The 21,565-nt window shown below is 43.8% G+C and overlaps 7 protein-coding genes across 7 annotated transcripts; 5 read left to right on the forward strand and 2 right to left on the reverse strand.

Annotated features, from left to right (window-relative positions):
* Positions 1–1,645: 1,645 nt before the first annotated feature.
* N7495_003920 (uncharacterized protein) lies at positions 1,646–2,295 on the forward strand (the record flags this gene model as incomplete). Its single annotated transcript, XM_057206571.1, has 2 exons — positions 1,646–1,673; positions 1,856–2,295. 2 exons carry the CDS (start codon positions 1,646–1,648, stop codon positions 2,293–2,295), a joined length of 468 nt encoding a protein of 155 aa, XP_057064251.1.
* A 669-nt stretch (positions 2,296–2,964) lies between these two features.
* N7495_003921 (uncharacterized protein) lies at positions 2,965–4,602 on the reverse strand (the record flags this gene model as incomplete). Its single annotated transcript, XM_057206572.1, has 6 exons — positions 2,965–3,489; positions 3,547–3,738; positions 3,787–4,095; positions 4,143–4,202; positions 4,255–4,400; positions 4,461–4,602. The coding sequence occupies 6 exons, from the start codon at positions 4,600–4,602 to the stop codon at positions 2,965–2,967; spliced, it is 1,374 nt and encodes a 457-aa protein (XP_057064252.1).
* Positions 4,603–5,039: 437 nt separating this feature from the next.
* N7495_003922 (uncharacterized protein) lies at positions 5,040–6,377 on the forward strand (the record flags this gene model as incomplete). The annotated part of the gene is made up of 2 exons (XM_057206573.1): positions 5,040–5,506; positions 5,858–6,377. 2 exons carry the CDS (start codon positions 5,040–5,042, stop codon positions 6,375–6,377), a joined length of 987 nt encoding a protein of 328 aa, XP_057064253.1.
* A 237-nt stretch (positions 6,378–6,614) lies between these two features.
* N7495_003923 (uncharacterized protein) lies at positions 6,615–7,076 on the forward strand (the record flags this gene model as incomplete). Its single annotated transcript, XM_057206574.1, has 2 exons — positions 6,615–6,781; positions 6,902–7,076. The coding sequence occupies 2 exons, from the start codon at positions 6,615–6,617 to the stop codon at positions 7,074–7,076; spliced, it is 342 nt and encodes a 113-aa protein (XP_057064254.1).
* A 3,616-nt stretch (positions 7,077–10,692) lies between these two features.
* On the forward strand, positions 10,693–14,320 carry N7495_003924 (uncharacterized protein; the record flags this gene model as incomplete). The annotated part of the gene is made up of 7 exons (XM_057206575.1): positions 10,693–11,095; positions 11,183–11,302; positions 11,363–11,677; positions 11,746–11,786; positions 11,835–12,378; positions 12,430–13,781; positions 13,865–14,320. 7 exons carry the CDS (start codon positions 10,693–10,695, stop codon positions 14,318–14,320), a joined length of 3,231 nt encoding a protein of 1,076 aa, XP_057064255.1.
* Positions 14,321–14,794: 474 nt separating this feature from the next.
* On the forward strand, positions 14,795–15,895 carry N7495_003925 (uncharacterized protein; the record flags this gene model as incomplete). The annotated part of the gene is made up of 1 exon (XM_057206576.1): positions 14,795–15,895. The coding sequence occupies one exon, from the start codon at positions 14,795–14,797 to the stop codon at positions 15,893–15,895; it is 1,101 nt and encodes a 366-aa protein (XP_057064256.1).
* A 428-nt stretch (positions 15,896–16,323) lies between these two features.
* N7495_003926 (transcriptional regulator family: Centromere protein B DNA-binding region) lies at positions 16,324–18,241 on the reverse strand (the record flags this gene model as incomplete). The annotated part of the gene is made up of 3 exons (XM_057206577.1): positions 16,324–16,898; positions 16,963–17,346; positions 17,404–18,241. 3 exons carry the CDS (start codon positions 18,239–18,241, stop codon positions 16,324–16,326), a joined length of 1,797 nt encoding a protein of 598 aa, XP_057064257.1.
* Between the last annotated feature and the right edge of the window lie 3,324 nt (positions 18,242–21,565).

Below are 21,565 nucleotides of genomic sequence, written 5' to 3' on the forward strand. Positions count from 1 at the left end.
TCTTCTGGTCTCTGTTGGGACGGGTTCCTCAAGTGTCAAGACTTCGAACATAGAAAATAATGATAGGAAGAAACTTTGGGACACTATAGTGCCTCGTCTCATCCGAGCTACTTTGGCATCCCCGTCAATGGATAGAGAGCAGGGCTTTTTTGAAGCCCTTAACTATATACCAGATCATATGCGGACTGATATATATCGGCTTGATCAGAAAATCCAAGGGGAATTGCCCAGATTAGACGAAGTTGGTAAGATCCTGGATCTATCAAGCTTATGCTTCAGTATACAAGACAATCTGGTTCGGGCTATTTTAGTTACGGGCTTTCTTTTCTTCGAGATCGACCACACCCCAGTCTTGAAACAAGGATCATATTTCTGTCAAGGTTCGATTCTTTGCAAAGGCTCAAAGCCTAGGTGTGTGATTAAAAAAATCCGAGAAGAAATTCCCGGGGGTCAATTTCAAACAGTTCACGGCGATAGTCTTAGCTTACTTGACGAGGATGATGGCTGTGACGAATGCGGCTACTATCGCAAGAAAGTGAAATTCACTATAAATAGTTTAGAAGAGACTTTAACGATTCAAATTGTGACACCTTCAGCTCAGCAGAAGATCGGCGGGTTTCCGAAGTCTGTGCAGGAGTTTCTCGAAGATCAGCAAGTATATACTTGCTTTGGCCGCGCTGATCATTCAACCACTATATGGCCACAACGCAGGACATGTTTTTGCATGCGTGGGATAAAGCGCCCTATCAGGTTTTTAGAGTTTCCTGTCGAAAATAAGAAATGTCGATTCACCACCATGCAAGAGGCTTCTTGACTCGATTCTCTTGAACCAAGACAATTTGGGTCTAAATCAAAAAGAGTTTTTTAATCAGAATAAAGATTTGGTGAAATTATTTTCCTTTCATTTGTTACACTGTTATGAATAATATGTGATATTTTAGCTATCTTTACGTTTGGGTTGTGTCTTTCTATTCTGATATACTTTCATGGAGAATATAGAAAAATCTTCTTGGAAATCAAAAATGGAAATGACTTGTCAGACCTGTATTGAAGATAAAATGATCATAACAACTACTGCTCCAGTATGGCTTATATATAACGGTTGTAGGGATAAATAATGAAGGGATATACAGTTGCTGCCAAGTTCGGCTTCTACCAAATTCACACTCTTTCGCTCTTTCTCGGCGCCACAACCGCGAGCTAGTCTATCTTAGGATTAGGCTATCAATTTGGTATTTTATCGTCTGTATTCAACCCGCTTATACTATATTACTATAAATAATCAATTCTATAAATATACCGCTTTCGAGAAAGTTCGCTGCAAACAAGGCATACCGTATCACCTGAGTGCTAGATTACGCTGACCGATCTCCGATTTAATCCTATTTCAAGTACTGAATCATACTAAAAGATTATATTATGTGAAACTGAACTATATAAATCACTTATGATATTTTTAACAAAATACCTGAAACCTGATAGCATTTAGATCAGATGACTTACTTTAATGAGTGCTCTCTCTAAATCTTAGCAATAAGTTCACTAACGCTGTAACATGAGCACCTTTACCATGTATTTTACTTAAGTGAACCGTAGATGTAAATCTGTAAGAGAGTAATCATTTAAAGAGAGCAACTATAAGAAGATGTGTGATAACAAAATATTCGGGTTTGGTAGGCATTGAGTTGTTGGATGTCATTCTTCCTCCGTTTCTCACTCTTATTCTTCCCATTGGGCTAATATATCTGAGTTGGATAAAGTATCTGGATGGCTGATTCCAAGTGTTTGTTTCTGTCGTACTAGGCAGTTTTTCAGCAAAATGATGGCCTTGGCAGTGTGACCTGAATTTTTCCAGGTAAAAGCGAGATTGGCCATACTGGTCAGCGTGGAGGGATGGTCCTCGCCGAGCTTCGTCTTGCGAGTCTCCATCACCTGCACAAAGAGCTGCTCGGCCTCTTCCCACCGGCCCTGGTTCCAAAACGTCGCCCCCAGGTTGGCCATACTGGTCAGCGTGGAGGGATGGTCCTCGCCGAGCTTCGTCTTGCGAGTCTCCATCACCTGCACAAAGAGCTGCTTGGCCTCTTCCCACCGGCCCTGGTTCCTGTATGTCGACGCCAGGTTGGCCATACTGCTCAGCGTGTCGGGATGGTCCTCGCCGAGCTTCGTCTTGCTCGTCTCCATCACCTGCATAGAGAGCTGCTCGGCCTCTTCCCATCGACCTTCGTCAAAATACACTCCTGCCAGTGTTCTCTGGACGAAAATTTCACTCTCATCTCTATTATCGATCCACAGTAGGTCAATACTCTTTATATCTGGGAGGTGAACCATCAAATGCCGACGAAATTGGGGCTGATGACTCTCTGTCGTGATTTGATAGCATGCAGCCACTATAACCTTTATATACCACCACTACCACTATTGATTTTGCTCGCCATATATTGCCCTCCATTGTACTAGACTATGCATCGTCGTACCAGGCCAATCTCCGTGCACTCGCTGTAGCAGGCTATACCATATTAGAATATCGCAGCTTCTTCGATACTGGAAATCGTCCTATCTACCTTCAATTGCGGTGAAAAACATTCCAAGTCTAGCAAAATCCTCTTCCCCGAGTTCGTCGTTGGCAGTCAACATACCAAGGCTTGCTAGACGAAATATCTCATCTTGGACGATCGTACCTTTAAAGTGTGCCAGGAGTGACAATAATCGGTCAGGCTGAAACTCCTTATGATCTCTTTTGACTTTCTCCAAAGTGGTATCCCATACGGTCCACACCGTTTTTTCCGCAGAGGTTAGCCCACGAAGATCATCCATCTTCAAGAGCTCATCTCGATGCCTCTCGTAGTCTTCCAAATACTGAATCAGAGACCGTTCAGGAGCGGGGTCATTCCTAATATATGCACCGGCAAGATCAATTGCTAGTGGTAAATATCCAAGCTTATTCGTAATCGTATCGCATCCCTCTTAAACAGCGTTTAAGGATAAATTGATATCGTCTGGTAGGTGGCGAAGAAGAACCATTCTCGCTTCTTCTGGTGACATGACACCAATTTGAACCGCTTCACAGCCCCTGTCCACCAGCTTATGACTTTGGCTATCGCGGCTAGTAATGATAAGTCTTCCTTGGGTTCCCCTCGGCATGATCTTCTTAACGCCCCAGGTGACGTCATCGGCATTATCGACAATGGCTAGCCATTCATCATCTCTTTCATTCCGGTCACGAAGCCATTGAAGGACACCTTGAATGACCCGGTCATCTATAAGCGATAGGTTATCGTTGTCGCCTCTTTCATCGGGTAGTCCGAGCTTCATTACACATCTGATAAAACTTGATCGGACGGTCTCCTCACTCGTTGCGTCAATCCAAAGAACTGGATTATATTCATCCGCGTGACTTTCTGCATACTTCAGGGCTAATTGGGATTTTCCAGCGCCGCCTAAACCATGGAGAGTGACTGCGTATGGAATACTGGCATTTTCGTGTCGTCTCTATAGCTTTTCTCCGAGCTCCTCCCAAAGCTGATCTCGTTGAGTAAATGTTTGCACTGTCTCAACCGGGACAGCATAGTGGCGCCTTGCTGGTTGAACTAAAGGAGTCACTATCTTAATGAGCTTTGACTTGATGCTATTATAGCATTCGTTTCTTGATCCAAATTTGTTAAGTCCGTAGTGGTCGACAGGAAGACCGATTTTGCTGACCGTTCTCCCATCAAATGTAGCAGATCTCTCGGGGACACACTAAGCTTATAATCAGTAAACACTTGATTCAAGGATATGATCACTCACAAATATCTGCCACTGGATGAACCATAATCGAAGAAGACGAAGTGGCCTTTGCTCAAAAAAGTTGACTACCTGTAAGTCATCGTGTATACTAGCTATGAAACTCTCGTGAAGATCGCTTAGGAAAACGGAGTCATATTCTAGATTGGCAAGAATCAGAGGATTAGATCCTAGGGGTTTCAAAGCAGATGCCGCAAGCCAACCCCACGGGCCAAAGCTGGACCCGCGATGCGGTGTACCCAGAAAAAAGATTGCTTTTGTTTGCTCCATAATATGGTTAACATTGTGTCTCCGCTTAGCTTGAATAAGCGCCTATCAAATTAGTGACGCGTATTATAGAAGAAAATCGGTTTACTTACTTCTTTAATCACTAGACCCCCATAACTATGTCCTATAAAGATCAAGTGTCGACTCTGCTCCTGTCGTGGGTGTTAGTAATATCCTTAGTAGCTAGGCGCTATCAAGACTCACATCCTTGAACTGGTGAATCTGTCCGTCAATGTGCTCGAGGAGACTATTACCAACGCTGGTAAGACGTGTGTATACCGCATCCCTCTTCCAATATGAGTCATAGTTATAAAAGAAGATACGTGCATCTTTACGGATCTCCTCTTTAGCTGGTAAAGTCTGTTAGAACCCGGTAAGTCGCGGGAGGGTCTGGAAAGAAATTCGAAAACCGAAGATGATATAAACCGTATGGCGAACAAAATATCTTCGGTGCATCAAAAGCTGTAAGATATTCTTAAGACAAGTTGCTTCTAGCAATGTAGTCAGCAGCTGAGGCGCCAGCGCTGGAGGCCCGAGCGCTCTACACCTCATCGAGGCAATGGGTAAAATACCAAAAGCATACCCGAAACTAGTCTATCAATACTGTAGAAAATTTATTCCATAAATATGCCTCCTTCGAGAAAGTTCGCTGCAAACAGGGCAAACCATGACACCTAGGCCAGGCCCTTCTCCCCCTCCAAATTCCCTTTCGATACTCATAGAACCTACACTGTTCTTTGTCGCCATACTATCTGTCCTTTACTTATCTAGGTAAAGACTTGACTAGTACGATTTTCGGCTTGCTAAGCACTGTCCGTTGGCTATACGCTTGGTCTCGCGTAGTAGCCCACCTGCATGTTCACTGAAATTCTATGATCAACCGGCAGTCACTATATATAATGTAATTGACTGCTGATGCTCATTATTCTAAGCGAGTACACATGCTAACACGATGGGGCCCATCAGTACCACGTGGCTCAGAACTCACTATGACTAGTCCTTTCCCTGCCCAAGAATCTCCTTGTGCCAATCTTTCTGACTGGTATGCCCCTACCCCCGGCTACCTCTATGAGATACCGGCTTCGCCTTCGAACTTCAGCTATATTAGCTCTTGCCATAGTCGCCCTTCGCAGAACTCTACTCCACCCCTAATATTAGATAAGCTTCCGTTAGTAGGACTTGACGACTGGCAAGCGGGAAGAGCTTACGATGAACTTCCTCCCATATGTATTCACTATTCAATCGAGTGGAAGGTGGCGTTGAATAAGCGAGTGGTATCAGAGGATACGGAACAAAATTTAGTGTTGGCACCTGGTGCTTACTGGGAGAAATTTCTCAAAGGCAAACTAGCGAGGGTTGTTGCGCAGAAATTTTTGCCCAGCCAACGAGTTCGGCTCGACGATACTGCTATCATAGTCAAGATCAATGACCGTACTGAACATGATCTGACTAAACGGTTCGAAAAAACTAGTATTGATTGGTCACCTGTGGAGAACCAGCTTCTGAATTGGGGTGATCTATTTCGCGCTAGCAAGAAAATAAGGCTTCTGATTACGTTTTATTATATTGGTAATACTCGTTCGCTTCCTAAGAAGGGCGATAAAAGAGGATCATCAGCGACCTAAAGGATGTAGGCAGAAAGGGAAGATTAACTTGCTGCCGAACATAGCTCTAGCCTAGGTGAAACTTGGCGGGAGGTATATCAGTTGATGCGATGTCGTGACAGAGCGTGTAAACATGGACCGCATTGTTTTAAGGATCCCACATCCCAGAAGCATTATTCACTAACCACACACCACCTTCAAAGTCTTATCAGTTTTATCAATGGTGGTGGTATCCTACATTCAGAACGTGATATCCCCGACTGGTTTCACCAACAGCTAAAGGCAGAGGAGCAGCTCTTAAACAGTAAAACTAACGATAAAGGCTTATCTTCATATAGAGCACCTTGTCCACCGATTAATATTATATTGCCTACGCAGTCACCTCAAACTTCTATCTCGACCCCGACAGCGCCTAGCTCGCCACTGACAAAAAGATTCCAGCTGAAGCGCCTTGATATTTCCGGTCCTCGGGATATAGCTGTCAAAGAATATAGCGAGTGGCACGCATCTGAAGTTAATGACGAGGATCTCAAGAATGATTTTCGTAAAGCATGTCAAGTGGCGCTGAAAAACGGCCTTGACCTACAACAAATTGTGAATCGTCCCAATCCAAAGTTTTTCATCGAAAGGGACATCAAAATAGGCACGGCCCATCGTTTTGTCGATGACATTATCGAATGGGTTGAGATTCGCAGGGATCAGATGGATACCTTTGATTTTTGAGGGAGATAGGTTTCTTCTCTAGACTTTACATCATGAATTTTGTGTGTAATTTGTTTGTGACTATCATTCATAGTATTTGATTTTTGTGTACATCTTGTGTTTTGTTCCAGTTTAAGTGAAGTCACCTTGATATATCATTCCTAGCCCTAATTCAAATCTTTTGAGTTTCTTAAGCTATTATTGTAATAGACGCGCTTAATTCTAGTTTATGTATATTTCATCAATTGTCAATCCAGCATGCCGGAAGTGGCCTCTTGCACTTTGCTCTCGCGCCCCAATAACATCCACACACCACATGAGAAAATCCTGAAAGCCTCGCCCAGGATTATCCAGATAAAGCTGAAAGCTTCGTTTAACAAATGCCTTGAGCTCAGCAAAAAATTCTTCGATTGGGTTGAGATCGGGTGAATAGGGAGGTAGGTACACTAACTTCACCCCTGCAATTAGTGGTCATTCAGGCCTATTTTTCTGTAATCATGTGAGCTCAAGTTCTAATCCTAGCATAATAAGCTTAGTGCTAACAGCTATAAGAATTCTGGCCCGATCCATACAGACTGCTCTAGCCTCGTTCCTACCGCGGAGAAACTTCTTGATCTCTGCCGACGTGGTATATACACATTTGGTGCTATAAATGGCACCATACATAATGAAACAGTTGACATAGGGTATAGTCTCGAGTTTGATGCTGCTGAATACTGAAGCAATAAATGCTTGAGACTTTTATTGTCGGATACGTAGAAGAGGTACATCGACATAAGGAACAGATCAACCTGGCTTTGAAGAAATGCCATAAGACTACTTTGAACAATCGCATTAGTAAATTATATAAGCTTGACGAAATGAGAGAATATAACATAAGAATAATGTTGAATTCTTGGGCTTTTAGTTAAGAAGATTCAAGTACAGTAGTGACCGCTTTCGCCTTCCATGTCGAATACATAGAGAAGCTGTTTCGAACCCTAATCATGTGATTCACTAATCCAGATATGGCTAGTATGTAATTAATCCGTTTTGTAGTTAACCAGGTAATTTATACCACAGTCCAAAAATACAAGTATGAAAAATACAATCATTTACCCCGATCTTCTAGGCTAGAAGATTCCATGCAAAACCCACAAACAGAGCAGTCGTTGAATGGACAATCTGTCAACAGTTCCTCTTTGTATACTCGGTTTCATTACATGCTGCAGAGCAGATGAGGCTTTTCTGTATTTTTTTCCAGGACCATCTTAGTGCCACTAAACGAGGGTGATTGGCTGAGAGATCATGATGCCTCAGCCTCACTTTCCAACCCCGCTCCTAAACTTTGGGATTCACTCTAAGACGAGGTATCCGTGTTGAAGCGGTTACAGATAGAGGTCGGCACGGATACATATCCGTAAGATTTTGGATTATTCGTATCCGTAACCGTAGTCGAGAGCTTCTATCCGTAACCGTAACCGTAGAAATTCTACGGTTACGGATACGGATTACGGATATCCGTGATATTATGCCACCGCCTAAATAAATCATACGATACTACGATAGAAACTTATCATCCGAAGTCCCTAATTTGATATCTAAATAGTTATCCATTCATTGATAGAATGAGTCTCCTACCACGCCCTAAACGCGCTCCACGACAGGATTACCTTGTTCTAAATGATGGTAGTGATGAGGAAGCTGATCCTAGTGATCGTATCAAAAAGCAACCACGTTATCACTCCCCATTAGATGAAGATGAAGATGAAGATGAATCTATCTCTCCGAATGATTCAGCGAGTCAAATCCCTGAAACAACCTCTTCTATAGTGTCTACTCCTTTAGACTCTTCTTTGCCCAAGACACCAAAATCCAAAAACCAAGCCCTTTGGAGTCAATTTACAATCCGCAATCTTCCAGGGAAGTTCTGGCATCCTAAACGGGGTAAAGGGCTGTTACAGGACCGAGAGATTGTATGTATTCATTATGGAGAATAGAAGATCTTGGATTCCCAGAGAGATACATCAACTTCTAATATGAAAACGCATCTGATGAAAAAACATGGATCAATGATATCATCAGCAACTCAGCAAGCATCTATTGTTTCTATGTTTCGGACAAAAACTAGTCAATCTATGTTAGAGGCATTAGAGGAGAATTTGATTCGATGGATAGTCTTGGAGAATATCCCTTTCACTGCTCTTCAGTCTACAGCATTCCAGCAAATCTTCAGGGTAAGCTCTCTCTCTCTCTCTCTCTCTCTCTCTCTCTCTCTCTCTCTTACTAACTTTAATTATTCTAGGAATTACTAAATACCCCTCTACCTTTTACGTCTGCTCGCACAGTCTCTCGACGAATCAATATGGAGTTTACTCAGTATCGTGCCTATTTGGTCAGTGAGCTCGCGGAAACATGTTCAACAATTGCTTTTTCTTTAGATATATGGACATCCAAGAATCAAAAAGCTATTTTAGGGGTTATTGGACATTAGATAACCCCTGATTTTGAGTACCGTGAGAGGATTCTTGATTTTATAGAGCTTATTGGAGCACATACTGGAGAGAATATGGCAAGCCAGCTTCAAATATCTCTTCAGGAGCTACAACTTGAGTCTAAGCTACTTACTATTACTGCTGATAATGCAACAAATAATAGTGCCCTAATTAAAGAGCTCTACTTCAATCTTCAAGGGTTAAATCTAGCTACACTACAGTTTCAAGGTAAGATTCTCTTCATCTCTCTCTCTCTCTCTCTCTCTCTCTCTCTCTCTCTCTCTCTCTCTCTCTCTCTCTCTCTCTCTTCTTTAATTATCTAAACTCACTTAAGATAGGTCTTGATAGCTATATTAGATGCCTGGCGCATATTCTGAATCTCATTGTCCAAAAGATTCTATCAGAGTTGAAATCTGGCGATTATCAATCTTCTTTAGATGCCTGTGGTATCCTAAAGGACCATAAGAGCCTACCAGCTGGGCATTCTGCGCTAGCTCGTGTACGAATCTTAGCCCTTTGGGTATCTGGAAGTCCTCAAAGACAGCAGCAGTGGCAAATCATTTGTCAGACGCATGGATTACCTGATAAGCTCGTTCGGTAAGCAAGATTCCTTTCTCTCTTTCTTATATATACTTATAGTTCTAGGTATGATATCGAGACACGTTGGAACTCGACATATCTTATGATTCAAGATGCTATCCTTGCTCAAGAGCAGATTAAACATTGGAATAATGTTCAGAATCAGCTGATACCATTTTCAAATGATGATTGGTCTAATCTTCGTGATCTTGCCATGGTTCTTTCAAGATTCTATGAGTTTACCCAACTTATCTCTCAGCGGCAACCTCATATAAGTCTAGTAATTCCTATTTACTATGAATTGCATGACCTCCTTATAGAAGCAGCTTCTTTTGAAGGCGACTTTACAGGGCTTAGTCCTGATATCTCTTCTGCTGTCTTGGTTGGAATGCAAAAGTATAGGAAATACTATGATCTTATGGATATGCAAGATATCTATTATATAGCTCTTGCTCTTGATCCACGTGTCAAATTTGCTCTTTTAGAACAAGAGCTTGAAGATGGGGTTATCCAAGGAATCATTCAGAGCATTAAGGTCTTTCTTCATAAGAAATATCCCCCTTTGGCTACTTCCATCTCTAGTTCTACTTCTAGAACTATGGATCCTCCTGCTCGACCAGGTATGAGAGCTCGTCTTCTACAAAAAGTACATTCTCAAGAAGTATCTCGGGCTTCTGATATTGATCGCTATTTTGATGAGCCTCCTATTCAAGTAGAAGGATTAATAGAAGACCAAGATGACTCTAAGTGGCTGCTTTCATGGTGGAACGCTCATAAGGATCAATACCCCAGGATGGCAGCAGTTGCAAGGGACTACCTTGGTATTCCAGCAGCTGAGGTTTCAGTTGAAAGACTTTTCAGTTCTGTAAGGGATATCCTGGGTGTTCGTCGACAATCTCTGAACAGTAAGACCATGAGAGAGTTAGTTTTGTTAAGAGATGTATATAATATTGATTCCTAATTGAAATTTCTTTTACTTGAGAATTACATGAGATTTATAACTCTATAGACTTGGAAATATATATTAGAACTGCATATGGTTCTAGACACGTGATATAAGCTACGGATATTACGGATATCCGTACGGATAGAGGGCATTTATTCGTAACCGTAACCGTAGAGATTTTATTCGTATCCGTAACCGTAGAAATTCTACGGTTACGGTTACGGATACGGATATCCGTAAAACCGTGCCGACCTCTAGTTACAGACATCGATAACCCTCATATGAGAAACCAGCTTTTCAGTATTACGTGAACTTATCATTATATAGTTAACCTAGGATGGCTGCTAGGACCACCCTCACTTATAGTAATTACACGGTCGGATGGGTATGCGCCCTACCGCTGGAAATGGCGGCTGCGAAGCTGATGTTGGACGCATTACATCCCAGCCTGCCTAGTCTACCAACCGATCAAAACAACTATATCCTTGGCAATATCGGGGAACACAACATCGTTATTGCCTGCCTACCAGATGGCGCATACGGCACTGTGTCAGCTGCAACAGTGGCTATACAGTTGCTCTCGAGTTTCCACTCTATCCGTTTCGGTCTAATGGTCGGTATTGGTGGCGGTGTACCTAGCAGCAACGCAGACATTCGACTAGGCGATATTATGGTGAGCCAGCCAAGGGACACATCTGGAGGCGTGATCCAATACGATCTTGGGAAAATGTTACACGACGGTGGATTTCAGCGGACCGGAATGTTGAACCGGCCCCTAAAGGTTCTGCTGACTACTCTTGCCACGCTATAAGCCCATCATCTTACAGAAGATAGTCGGGTTCATCAATTTATTTCAGACATCGATATCAAGACGCCATGGCGTAAAGCCGTGAATTTCACTCGGCCTATCCAAGAGGATTGTTTATACCAAGCGGAATATGATCATGGTATAGGTAATACATGTGTAGATTGTGACCAATCAAAACTAATACCTCGACCTTCGAGAGACCATGATGAGCCAGTTATTCATTATGGTCTCATTGCATCTGCGAACCAGGTGGTGAAAGATGGTAGACGGCGAGACCAACTGGCTCAGGACTTAGGTGTATACTATGTGGAAATGGAAGCTGCGGGGCTCATGAATGATTTTCCATGTGTGGTCATTCGAGGTATATGTGACTATGCCGACTCCCATAAGAATAAGGAATGGCAAGGGTATGCGGCGACAGCGGCGGCAGCCTATGCGAAAGAGCTGCTTTCGGTGGTTCCAATCAATCAGATTGATGACACCCCTCTAGCACGAGATACTCTGGCAGACTCTGGTGAGGGGCTTTAAATTTTCTTCTTAAGCCTTTTAGATTGATTACTAAACATACTTATATATATATAGTTGATCGGTTCCGAATACCTCTAGATCTCACTACTGTGCCTGTGATTGAAAACTTTGTGGGGCGGCAAGCCGAGCTAGGCCGCCTCTAGCAGTATTTCAAGCCGGCGGACCTCCGACGAAAGGTCGCGATTCTTCATAGGCTTGGTGGAATCGGAAAAACGCAGCTGGCAGTTCAATTCGCACAAGAACATAAACATGATTTCACAGCTATTTTTTGGCTGAGTGGCAAAGACCGAGGCACACTCCTACAATCAATTAGCTCTGTCTTGCCTCGGCTACCCGGGCAATCGCATACTAATGAGGCAATCGGTGACGAGGAGCTAGAACAACGAGCTAGACGAGTATTGAAGTGGCTAGCGAGTGACGGTAATTCTCACTGGTTGATCGTTTTTGATAATATTGATCAATACTCTCCGATCGATAGCGGGATTGGGAATGCGTATGATATTGGAAAGTTCTTTCCCGCAGCAGATCATGGGTCAATTCTTATCACCTCTCGACTTCCAGCGCTCACTGATCTAGGACAATCTATGCCAATCCACAAACTTGACTCAATGGAATCAATTCAGCTTCTCTTAAAGAACAGCGGCTTATCGGATAGTAATAACATTGAGAAGCCTGACGGTAATTTAGGTATGATGAGACTTGATATAGAGATTTTGACAATGATACTTATATAAGTAGATACTCTTGCCCTTGCCGAGCGTCTTGATGGATTGCCATTAGCGATTGTCATCGCTGCGGCATTTATGCGTCAGACTGGCACCAGCATCGCTCAGTACTTAGAATACTATCAACAATCATGGTCTGATCTTCAGTCACAATCAAGCCCTATGCGTCATTATCTACAAGGAAACATGCTACAGACATGGATGATATCATACCGTGAGATCCAAAATCGAGCCCCAAACGCAGCAGAGCTTCTCCTACTACTTGCCCGCTTCGATAATCGGGACATCTGGTATGAGTTAGTGCAAAATGCTTCCAATAGCCCCGATGTTCCAGGCTGGCTTGAAGAAACAATATCAAGCGGACTTACCTTCAAAAATTGTGTAAAGCCCCTGATTGGGTTCTCTCTTCTTGAGACCAAACAACAAGAAGGGAGCTATGCAATGCATCCCGTGGTACAGGACTGGTGCTTTCATATTACCAGCACCAAAAAGAATGTGGCTCCTAGCCAGCTCTGTGAACTGGCACTGATATCAGTCGGATGGGCAGTTCCTAGTGCAAGCGAAAGGAATTATTCAAAGTGTCAGCGACGGCTTATTCCACATGCAAATTTCGTTCTTCGTGGCGAATTCTATGGTGAGAATGTGAGTATATGGGGGGCATGTCATGGGCTAGGGGATCTCTACTCTGATCAGGGCAAGCTCAAGGAGGCAGAGGAGATGTACCAGCGAGCACTGGCAGGCTATGAGAAAGCCCTAGGTCCAGATCATACATCTACTCTCGATTCAGTTCACTGCTTCGGTATTCTCTACTGGAATCAGGGCAAGCTCAAGGAGGCAGAGGAGATGTACCAGCGAGCACTGGCAGGCTATGAGAAAGCCCTAGGTCCAGATCATACATCCACTCTCGATACTGTGAACAACCTTGGGGCTCTCTACAAAGATCAGGGCAAGCTCAAGGAGGCAGAGGAGATGTACCAGCGAGCACTGGCAGGCCGTGAGAAAGCCCTAGGTCCAGATCATACATCCACTCTCGAGACTGTGAACAACCTTGGGGCTCTCTACTATTCTCAGGGCAAGCTCAAGGAGGCAGAGGAGATGTACCAGCGAGCACTGGCAGGCTATGAGAAAGCCCTAGGTCCAGATCATACATCCACTCTCGATACTGTGAACAACCTTGGGGCTCTCTACTATTCTCAGGGCAAGCTCAAGGAGGCAGAGGAGATGTACCAGCGAGCACTGGCAGGCCGTGAGAAAGCCCTAGGTCCAGATCATACATCCACTCTCATGACTGTGAACAACCTTGGTCTTCTCTACTCTGATCAGGACAAGCTCAAGGAAGCAGAGGAGATGTACCAGCGAGCACTGGTAGGCTGTGAAAAGCCCTAGGTCCAGATCATACATCCACTCTTATGACTGTGAACAACATTGGGAATCTCTACTCTGATCAGGGCAAGCTCAAGGAGGCAGAGGAGATGTACCAGCGAGCACTGGCAGGCCGTGAGAAAGCCCTAGGTCCAGATCATACATCCACTCTTACCACTGTGAACAACCTTGGTCTTCTCTACAAAAACCAGGGCAAGCTGAAGGAAGCAGAGGAGATGTACCAGCGAGCACTGGCAGGCCGTGAGAAAGCCCTAGGTCCAGATCATACATCCACTCTGGATACTGTGAACAACCTTGGGATTCTCTACTACAATCAGGGCAAGCTCAAGGAGGCCGAGGAGATGTACCAGCGAGCACTGGCAGGCCGTGAGAAAGCCCTAGGTCCAGATCATACATCCACTCTCGATACTGTGAACAACCTTGAAATTCTCTACAGAGAGAAAGAGCAGCTGAAAGACGAAGAGAATTCGTGCCAGGGCCCAGGGAGACTTGCCAGACAGTCAAAAGGCCCCACGTCGTAATGCTAAAAGGAAAGGGTGGGCTATAGCTAAACTTAATAGGTGGCTTAATAAATAAGAGTGAAATAACTTCATATTCAAAATGGTTTTCAGAAGAACGACCAGCTGTATGAGTCTACTATAGTGATTATAACAACACGGCGTTACCTAAGAGCAAGCTCCAGTGAAATTGCTATATACAGCTGGGGCCTGAATATACATAGCTGTATCCGTGAGGATATCGTGCGGTAGATAGTTAGACAAATTAATGATGGGCATGGTATGTTTAGATCTGTAACAGATATGTTAAACAAATTAATGATGGGCCTGGTATGTTGAAATCTGTAACACTGTAGGTACAGATACCATAGTTGGTATTTTACTTGTTCCGAGTCATACGATTCATCCTTGTAACAGATTTTGAAATACAAGACTAACCAAATATGGAACAGCGGATCACATGATTAGGGTTTGAAACAACTTCTCTATGTATTCGACATGGAAGGCGAAAGCGGTCACTACTGTACGGAGATGAAGGACACAGATTCAATTATTCAGGACCCTGGACAGAGTAAAAAGCCAGCGCCGGAACAGGCCAGTCAGCTGCAGCGCCATGAAATCAAACCAGCTAGTCTCAAAGATGGTATTCTTGAGGATACTGAACTTTTGGCTGACCTGCGCTCGCTGTCTTTGAATGAGGATAGTGATGCAACTGCAGATGGTTGGGGGACATGGAGGAGATCAAAGTTTTTCATTCTCCAGTATGGACCGCGCCATAATGCCATGTTCAAGGCAAAATATACAAATGGATACAACACTGAAGGAATGCTGAGCATATCGGATCCCGACTCGCGCATCACTCAGCTGAAATCTAAAGATGACCAGGGGACAAAACAATGGAGATACTCACGAGAAAACGTGGTTGGCATCTGTGGAGTTGCATTCGAAGAGAGAAAATATCTGAACAAACAATACAAAACACGCCCTGCTGTCTGGATAAAGATCAAATGGAAAAAAATCAAGTCTGACGATAAAATGTTCCTCAAAGGAGGCTGCTCTTGGATTCCTAAAGGTGATTTTATTCGCTTATGTGGAAAAAAAGATGATGCTGAAAACAAACTCAGAGAGGCTTGGTCTAAACAGACACAACGGTTTACAGACTGGCAGAGTAAAAGAACCGATAAATCAAGAGAAAGAACCGACTTTTCCCCCACACCCTGTCCAATGGATGCTGTTCCAACTCTCTCGACTCAAAGACGTGGCTATGTCCCAACCAAGCTCTCTGGAGAGCTCAAGCAAGAATCCGAAGACGAATCCGAAAACTTTGTTTCGACCATCCCTGCAACTGATACTTCAACAATTGCGAAAAGCCAATCACCCCGGGCAGGAATTCAGACTGAAAAAGACGAATCAATCATATCACTTAGTCGGAAGGATTACATGGCCGCTATTGCTCGAAAAGAGAATTGGGATGACATGAGCGCTGCAGAAAGGAAATTGAGGCAGGATATTGCTGAGGCTGATCACGCTTCCCACCAGAAGAAGATACAAGCTGCAGAAGATTATAGAAATGCCTTGCAAGATGCTGAACCTGAGTAGTGAAGAAAAGTTCAGAGTATTATGGTGATTCAGAAATAATAAATTGACTGATGGATTTTTGGTCTGTAATCCAGTTTGTTTGATGTTCTGTTTATTTTTTAATTCTGTTTATTTGATAATTCTGTTTATTTGAAAGTTTTTTGTCAAATAGAAATTGATAGGTGTGAATTAGACATGTTCATTGGGTTGGGTAAACCCATACCCAACCCAACCCAACCCACAATGGGCTGGGTATGGGTCAGAAATTTTACCCAAAACCCATATGGGTTGGGTATGGGTTTGAAGTAAAACCCACACCCAGCCCATATCTGTGTCATGTGCACACCCGACTCGTTTTTTACGAGTCGGGTGTGCTTCACCGGTTCTGCCAATTTCACCGGTTCTGCCAATTTAAAATATTATTTTACTCTCTCTCTATCAATTCTGCTTTAAATACAATTCTGCTGCATCTGTTTAAAATATAATATATCCCTTTCCATCACCTCCAATATTTGGCCATTTCCCCCCTGAATTGGCTCCTGAACCTGCTCCTGAACCTGCTCCTGAACCTGCTCTTGAACCTGCTCCTCGGCCTGTTTTTGAGCTTTCAGAGCTTTTTGGGCCTGTTTTTGTAATTTTTTTTCTAGTTGTAACTCCTCCTTGGTTTTCCTGATTTTCACAGCGCGTTTTGCATGGTGTAGGTTTAATACACCAGTCTGCTGGAGGGGTGGTTGGTTAAGCTGTCGTTTGGTCTTAGAGCGCTGAATTGGTTCTTGCGCAACCCTAATATTCTCAACTGTAATCTTAAGATTTTGACGCTCTTCTTGGATTAATTGGGAATGACGAGTAAGATATTTAAGACCCCTTTGAACCCTTGGTTTAAGGAGGTCTATATCAATATGCTTGATAATCTTCTCTTGGTTCATCTGAAGTCGTGCTAAGGTTTTTGGCGGAGTATATTCAATACTAGAGGAAGAGAGTGGTGGAGATGGTGTGCGTTCATCATTGTGTTTACGAAGAGGACCTATAAACCATATATCAGTATAAACCATAAGATATGGTATACGGATATGAGGATATAAACATACCTTCAGTAGCAATAAGATCTGGTATTGAATCCCACTGGCTAGGAAGCTGACTTAAGATCTTCTCACTATCCACTGGATAGATACCACGGTCTTTAAAACCATCTCGAATAATGCGTGGTTGAAATACATCTTGTCGAATAGGGTGAATGATCTTCAAAAACTCTGCTTTCGTCATAGGCATACCAGCCCAATAAGAGATATCATTATTTTTACGTCGGAACTTTTGTTTATAGGCCAAAAATGGCTTCCCATCAAGTGGCTGGCAGAGATGTGTTGTATGAGGTAGAAAAGCAAATGGTGTGATCTTATTCTGCTCACAGGTTTGGAGGAATTCAAGGGTAAGATGCGATTCATGGCCGTCAAAAAGAAGGATTCGACTCTCTCCTATAAACCATATATTAGTATAAACTATAGTATAGGGATTCAGGGATATAAACATACCTTTTTTAAGACGATCAGGTGTATCAGTCGCCTTAATAAATAGTTTTAACCAGGAAAGCGTCAACTCATCAGTGATCCAGCCATTCGGCGATACTGCAGCCATAGTGTTTGGATATAGATCTAGTTCGTCTCCATCAAACCAAGATTCCATAAAAACAGTGCCTTTAAATATAAAGAGTGGATCCATTGACCAGCCATCAGCCGCGATGCATTCAATTGCAGTTATGGTTTCACCCCTACTAGACACAGCTATATTAGGGGTGTTTTCATGACCAATAACATTCTGGTTTTTACCTTCACCAGGTTGAAAACCACACTCATCAAAGTTATAGATTAACCGCGAAGGCACACCACGAAGCACACATTCAAGCAGATCATACCAATGACCTATCTCAGCTGGATTTTCAGCCATCATTCGCTTAGAATCCTTGACTTTCTGCTTCTGAGGACCTAGTTTTAGACCTTTAGGAAGACGCTTAGTAAAGCGATATACCCAATTTGGCCCAATAGTTCTAGAATCCTCAGTATCTCTAGAGCTAGAATCTTGAAGTAGGCGATTTGCCCACATCTCAACCTGTTTTGGTGTCGGTGGCATGCGCCAATCAGTTAGCTGGGTAATCCAGCGTACTAAAATCTCCTCCTGGATATCGGTAAAAACCTTATTGACTGGTTTTTGTTGAGTTTTCGCGGTCGCATTGGTTTTAACGCGGTTATGGAGAGTACGTCGATTGACACCAAATTCGCGCGCAATCTTAGAGATATTTGGGTTTTTTTCGCGTTTGGCGGCATCATAGGCCTTAGAGAGACGGGCTTCAGTCGATTCAGGGGTTTTAGGCATGGTGGGTGGGAGATATTGGGTAAAATAGAATGGAATGTGAAATTGGCAGAACCGGTGAAAAAAAAAAAAATTGGCAGAACCGGTGAAGCACACCCGACTCGTAAAAAACGAGTCGGGTGTGCACATGACACAGATACTAGATTGAGGCAAAAATTAGGCACTAAGGCACTAATTACCCTAATTTAGTTTAGGTTGAGGCAAAAATCAGGCATTAAGGCATCAAAAATACCCATATGGGACCCATACCCAACCCATACCCACGTGGGTTGGGTTGGGTATGGGTATGGGTTTACCTTACCCCTGATGGGTTGGGTATGGGTATGAATTTTGACCCATACCCAGCCCATGCACATGTCTAAAACTGCCTATACTGCCGATTAAGCGACAGTATACAGCTCGCAGGCACTGCCGAAGACCAATTTTTCGGCCAAAATACTGCAATCTTAGATACACTGGAAAGCTATTCCAGATCTTTCTAGTGCATTTACAGACTCTACATTTCTGCAGAAATCGGCTTTCCTGACCCAGTCTGGTCAGGAGCTCCAGAAAAATAGCTGGGTGCTAGACACAGGCGCCAGTGCGCATGTATGCAACGAAATAGGTGCATTGTGACAACCCTACAGGCTACTGGAATGAGAAACACCTGGTGGTAGGAATCGAATTCTAAGATGAGAAAGAAAAGAAAGGAAGAGAGGAAGTGAATCCTCTCTGACTAGATCTAGCCTCCGCACTAGTACTAATCGGGATGCGGCTCCTTCCATCTCACGTGCTTTTGTCGCGTGCTGACTCATTTGTCACATGCATTCGTCAATTTCAAATACGAGAAAGACACCCTTCAACTAGGATTAGGGGAGGTTGAAACCCTCGGTAAAGGACAATGTGAAGTCAAAGGGATCCATCCAGTAGCCAAGAAATCGACATCAATCATCCTGTCAAATGTTCTCTACAGCCCTGAGTTTAGATTAAATCTACTCTCTTACTGCGCCCAGAACGACAAAGGAGGCGATTGGGTGCCTTGAAGCGACTATCTTATTGACAGAGATAGGACACCTGTCCTGTCGACTCAAAGGATACACAATCCGAATTTATTGATTGTTAAGCCATTATTGGCCGAATCTTTAGATCAAGGGATGCCTGACAACGCGTTTCCGGCGGAAAAACATGCATATATGGGCAGGAATGCCAGGAAACCACTGGAATCGAAGGCATCATTAGAGCTCTGGCATCGTCGCCTAGGGCATTTACGCCATGATGCTATACACCAGCTTCCAAAGCTCGTTGACGGAGTCGTTTTGACAGACTCAACAGACTCAACAGACTCAACTGACTCAACTGAACCACCTACTGACCGTAAAAACGGTCAAATACAGAGCCCATGCTCTGTTTGCAGTCTGACTAGAGCTCCTAGACAGATATCTAGACGCCCCCTGGGACGCAGGTATGGTCGATTCGGACAAATCTCTCTAGATCTGATTCAATTGTCAATCGCATACAATGAAGAACGCTGGATTTGCCATTTTTATGTTGATGGAATCCATTTTCAGTGGCTAGTCACCTGTCGTACAAAAGACCAGAAAAATGATGCAATTCGGCACTTCACAGAGCTGACGAGAAACTGGTGGAATCTACCCATTCGAGCATTCCACTACGACAATGAAACAGCTGCAGGCATCACTGCAGAGCGTTTCCTGGCCAATCAAGGTATTATAGTGACGCATTCAATTCCAGGACATTCTGAGATGAATGGTCCGATTGAGAGAGCTGGCGGCAGCATCATTATGCGCGCCAGGGCTCTCCTAGAGGAAGGAAAACTCCCCATCAGTCTATGCCAGAAGCAGTCAAAGCCGCAGTTTATATTCTAAACCGTACACCAACGAAGGTGAACGACGATTGGATCGTCCCCTGGGAAGAGGCGCGCAAATACGCCAATTCAGACCTACAGGACAAGCGAGCGACACTGCCTAAATCGAATCTCGCGAACATACGCCTGTACGGCAGTCTAGCTTACTGCAGAATCCAAAAGATCCCGAAAGCAGACAAGATGCTGAGAAGGGCAGAAGTTGGATTCCTTGTTGGATATATGGCATCCAATTTCTGGAGAATCTGGTTCCCAGATTCAAGGGGTGGCCAGGTCAAACCAGTCAGAGACGTCGTTTTTGACGAGAATAGGCGGCGATATACAGCTGATTTTGTACCACATAAGCTGGTAGAGATGCCTGTTTTTACTGGCCCTGCCCCAGTTATCCTGACTGAAGAAGAGGCCGACGACGTCCTCCAGAGAGAGATTGGAGTCATACAAACACGCCTACAGACCAAATTACAGGCGATGCTGCCAGAAACACAAGCAGCTGATCATTCAGACCCAGCCGATCATTCAGATCCAGCTGATCATTCATCGCTAGATGATCATTCATCGCTAGATGATCAGGACACTACCCAGATATTCAGTCCTAGTATCCCGCTTGGTGCCCAATCAGCTCCACAACCTGCTCCACAACCTGATGCATTTACTGGTATAAGCGACCAGATTGGTGTATCCAATGATGCCGAAACCCATTTTTCGGCCGAAATACTGAACTAAATACACCACAATACCCTACCCCAACAGAATATGATTGGATTCCTGGGACATTCCCAGAAGATCTAATCGAGCCTGATATAGTTGGTGGCGCTCCAGATTCGCCAAATTCGCCAGACTCAGTGCCAAATCAAGGGGTGGGGATGGCTCCCATGGAGCCAATTGAAGGGGATCTGCTCCTGTTTACTGCTCAAGATACTGCCGAAGACAGTGATCAAGACAGTAAATCTTATTTTCGACAAATTGGTTTAGATCTGGACGAGTCGAACATTATCCCTGGCAAACGCATTCGCCGTTCAACCAAGAGAGATGATGCCTACTTTACACAGCTTATGCTACGGTCAGACAAGGATCCAGATGAGCTTAAGACACAATCTCAAGTTATTTCCCATGCATTCTACACCCGAATGGTGAAGAAACCAGCCAGCCAGATGCATAGAGATGATCTTCCGGCGCCTCCGAATACGTTCAAGGACGTAAAAGGGCATGCGTTCGAAGATGCATTCAATACTGCAATGCGAAAGGAGATCGACAGTCTTACAGAAAAACGCACATTTACAGTCGTCCCAAGGCCAAACGATAGATCAAAACAGATTCTGCCCTTAAAATAAGTATATACTTATAAGTTTGACGAGAATGGCTTGCTCCTAAAGTGTAAAGCTCGTATCTGCGTACGCGGAGATATGGAGTGGATATCTACTGAAGAGAAACGTTCAGCTACACTAGCCATCGAAACTGTACGCATG

The sequence above is a fragment of the Penicillium taxi genome (assembly GCF_028828555.1).
Source record: "Penicillium taxi strain IBT 34144 chromosome Unknown utg000003l_segment0_segment0, whole genome shotgun sequence".
Lineage (NCBI taxonomy): Eukaryota > Fungi > Ascomycota > Eurotiomycetes > Eurotiales > Aspergillaceae > Penicillium > Penicillium taxi.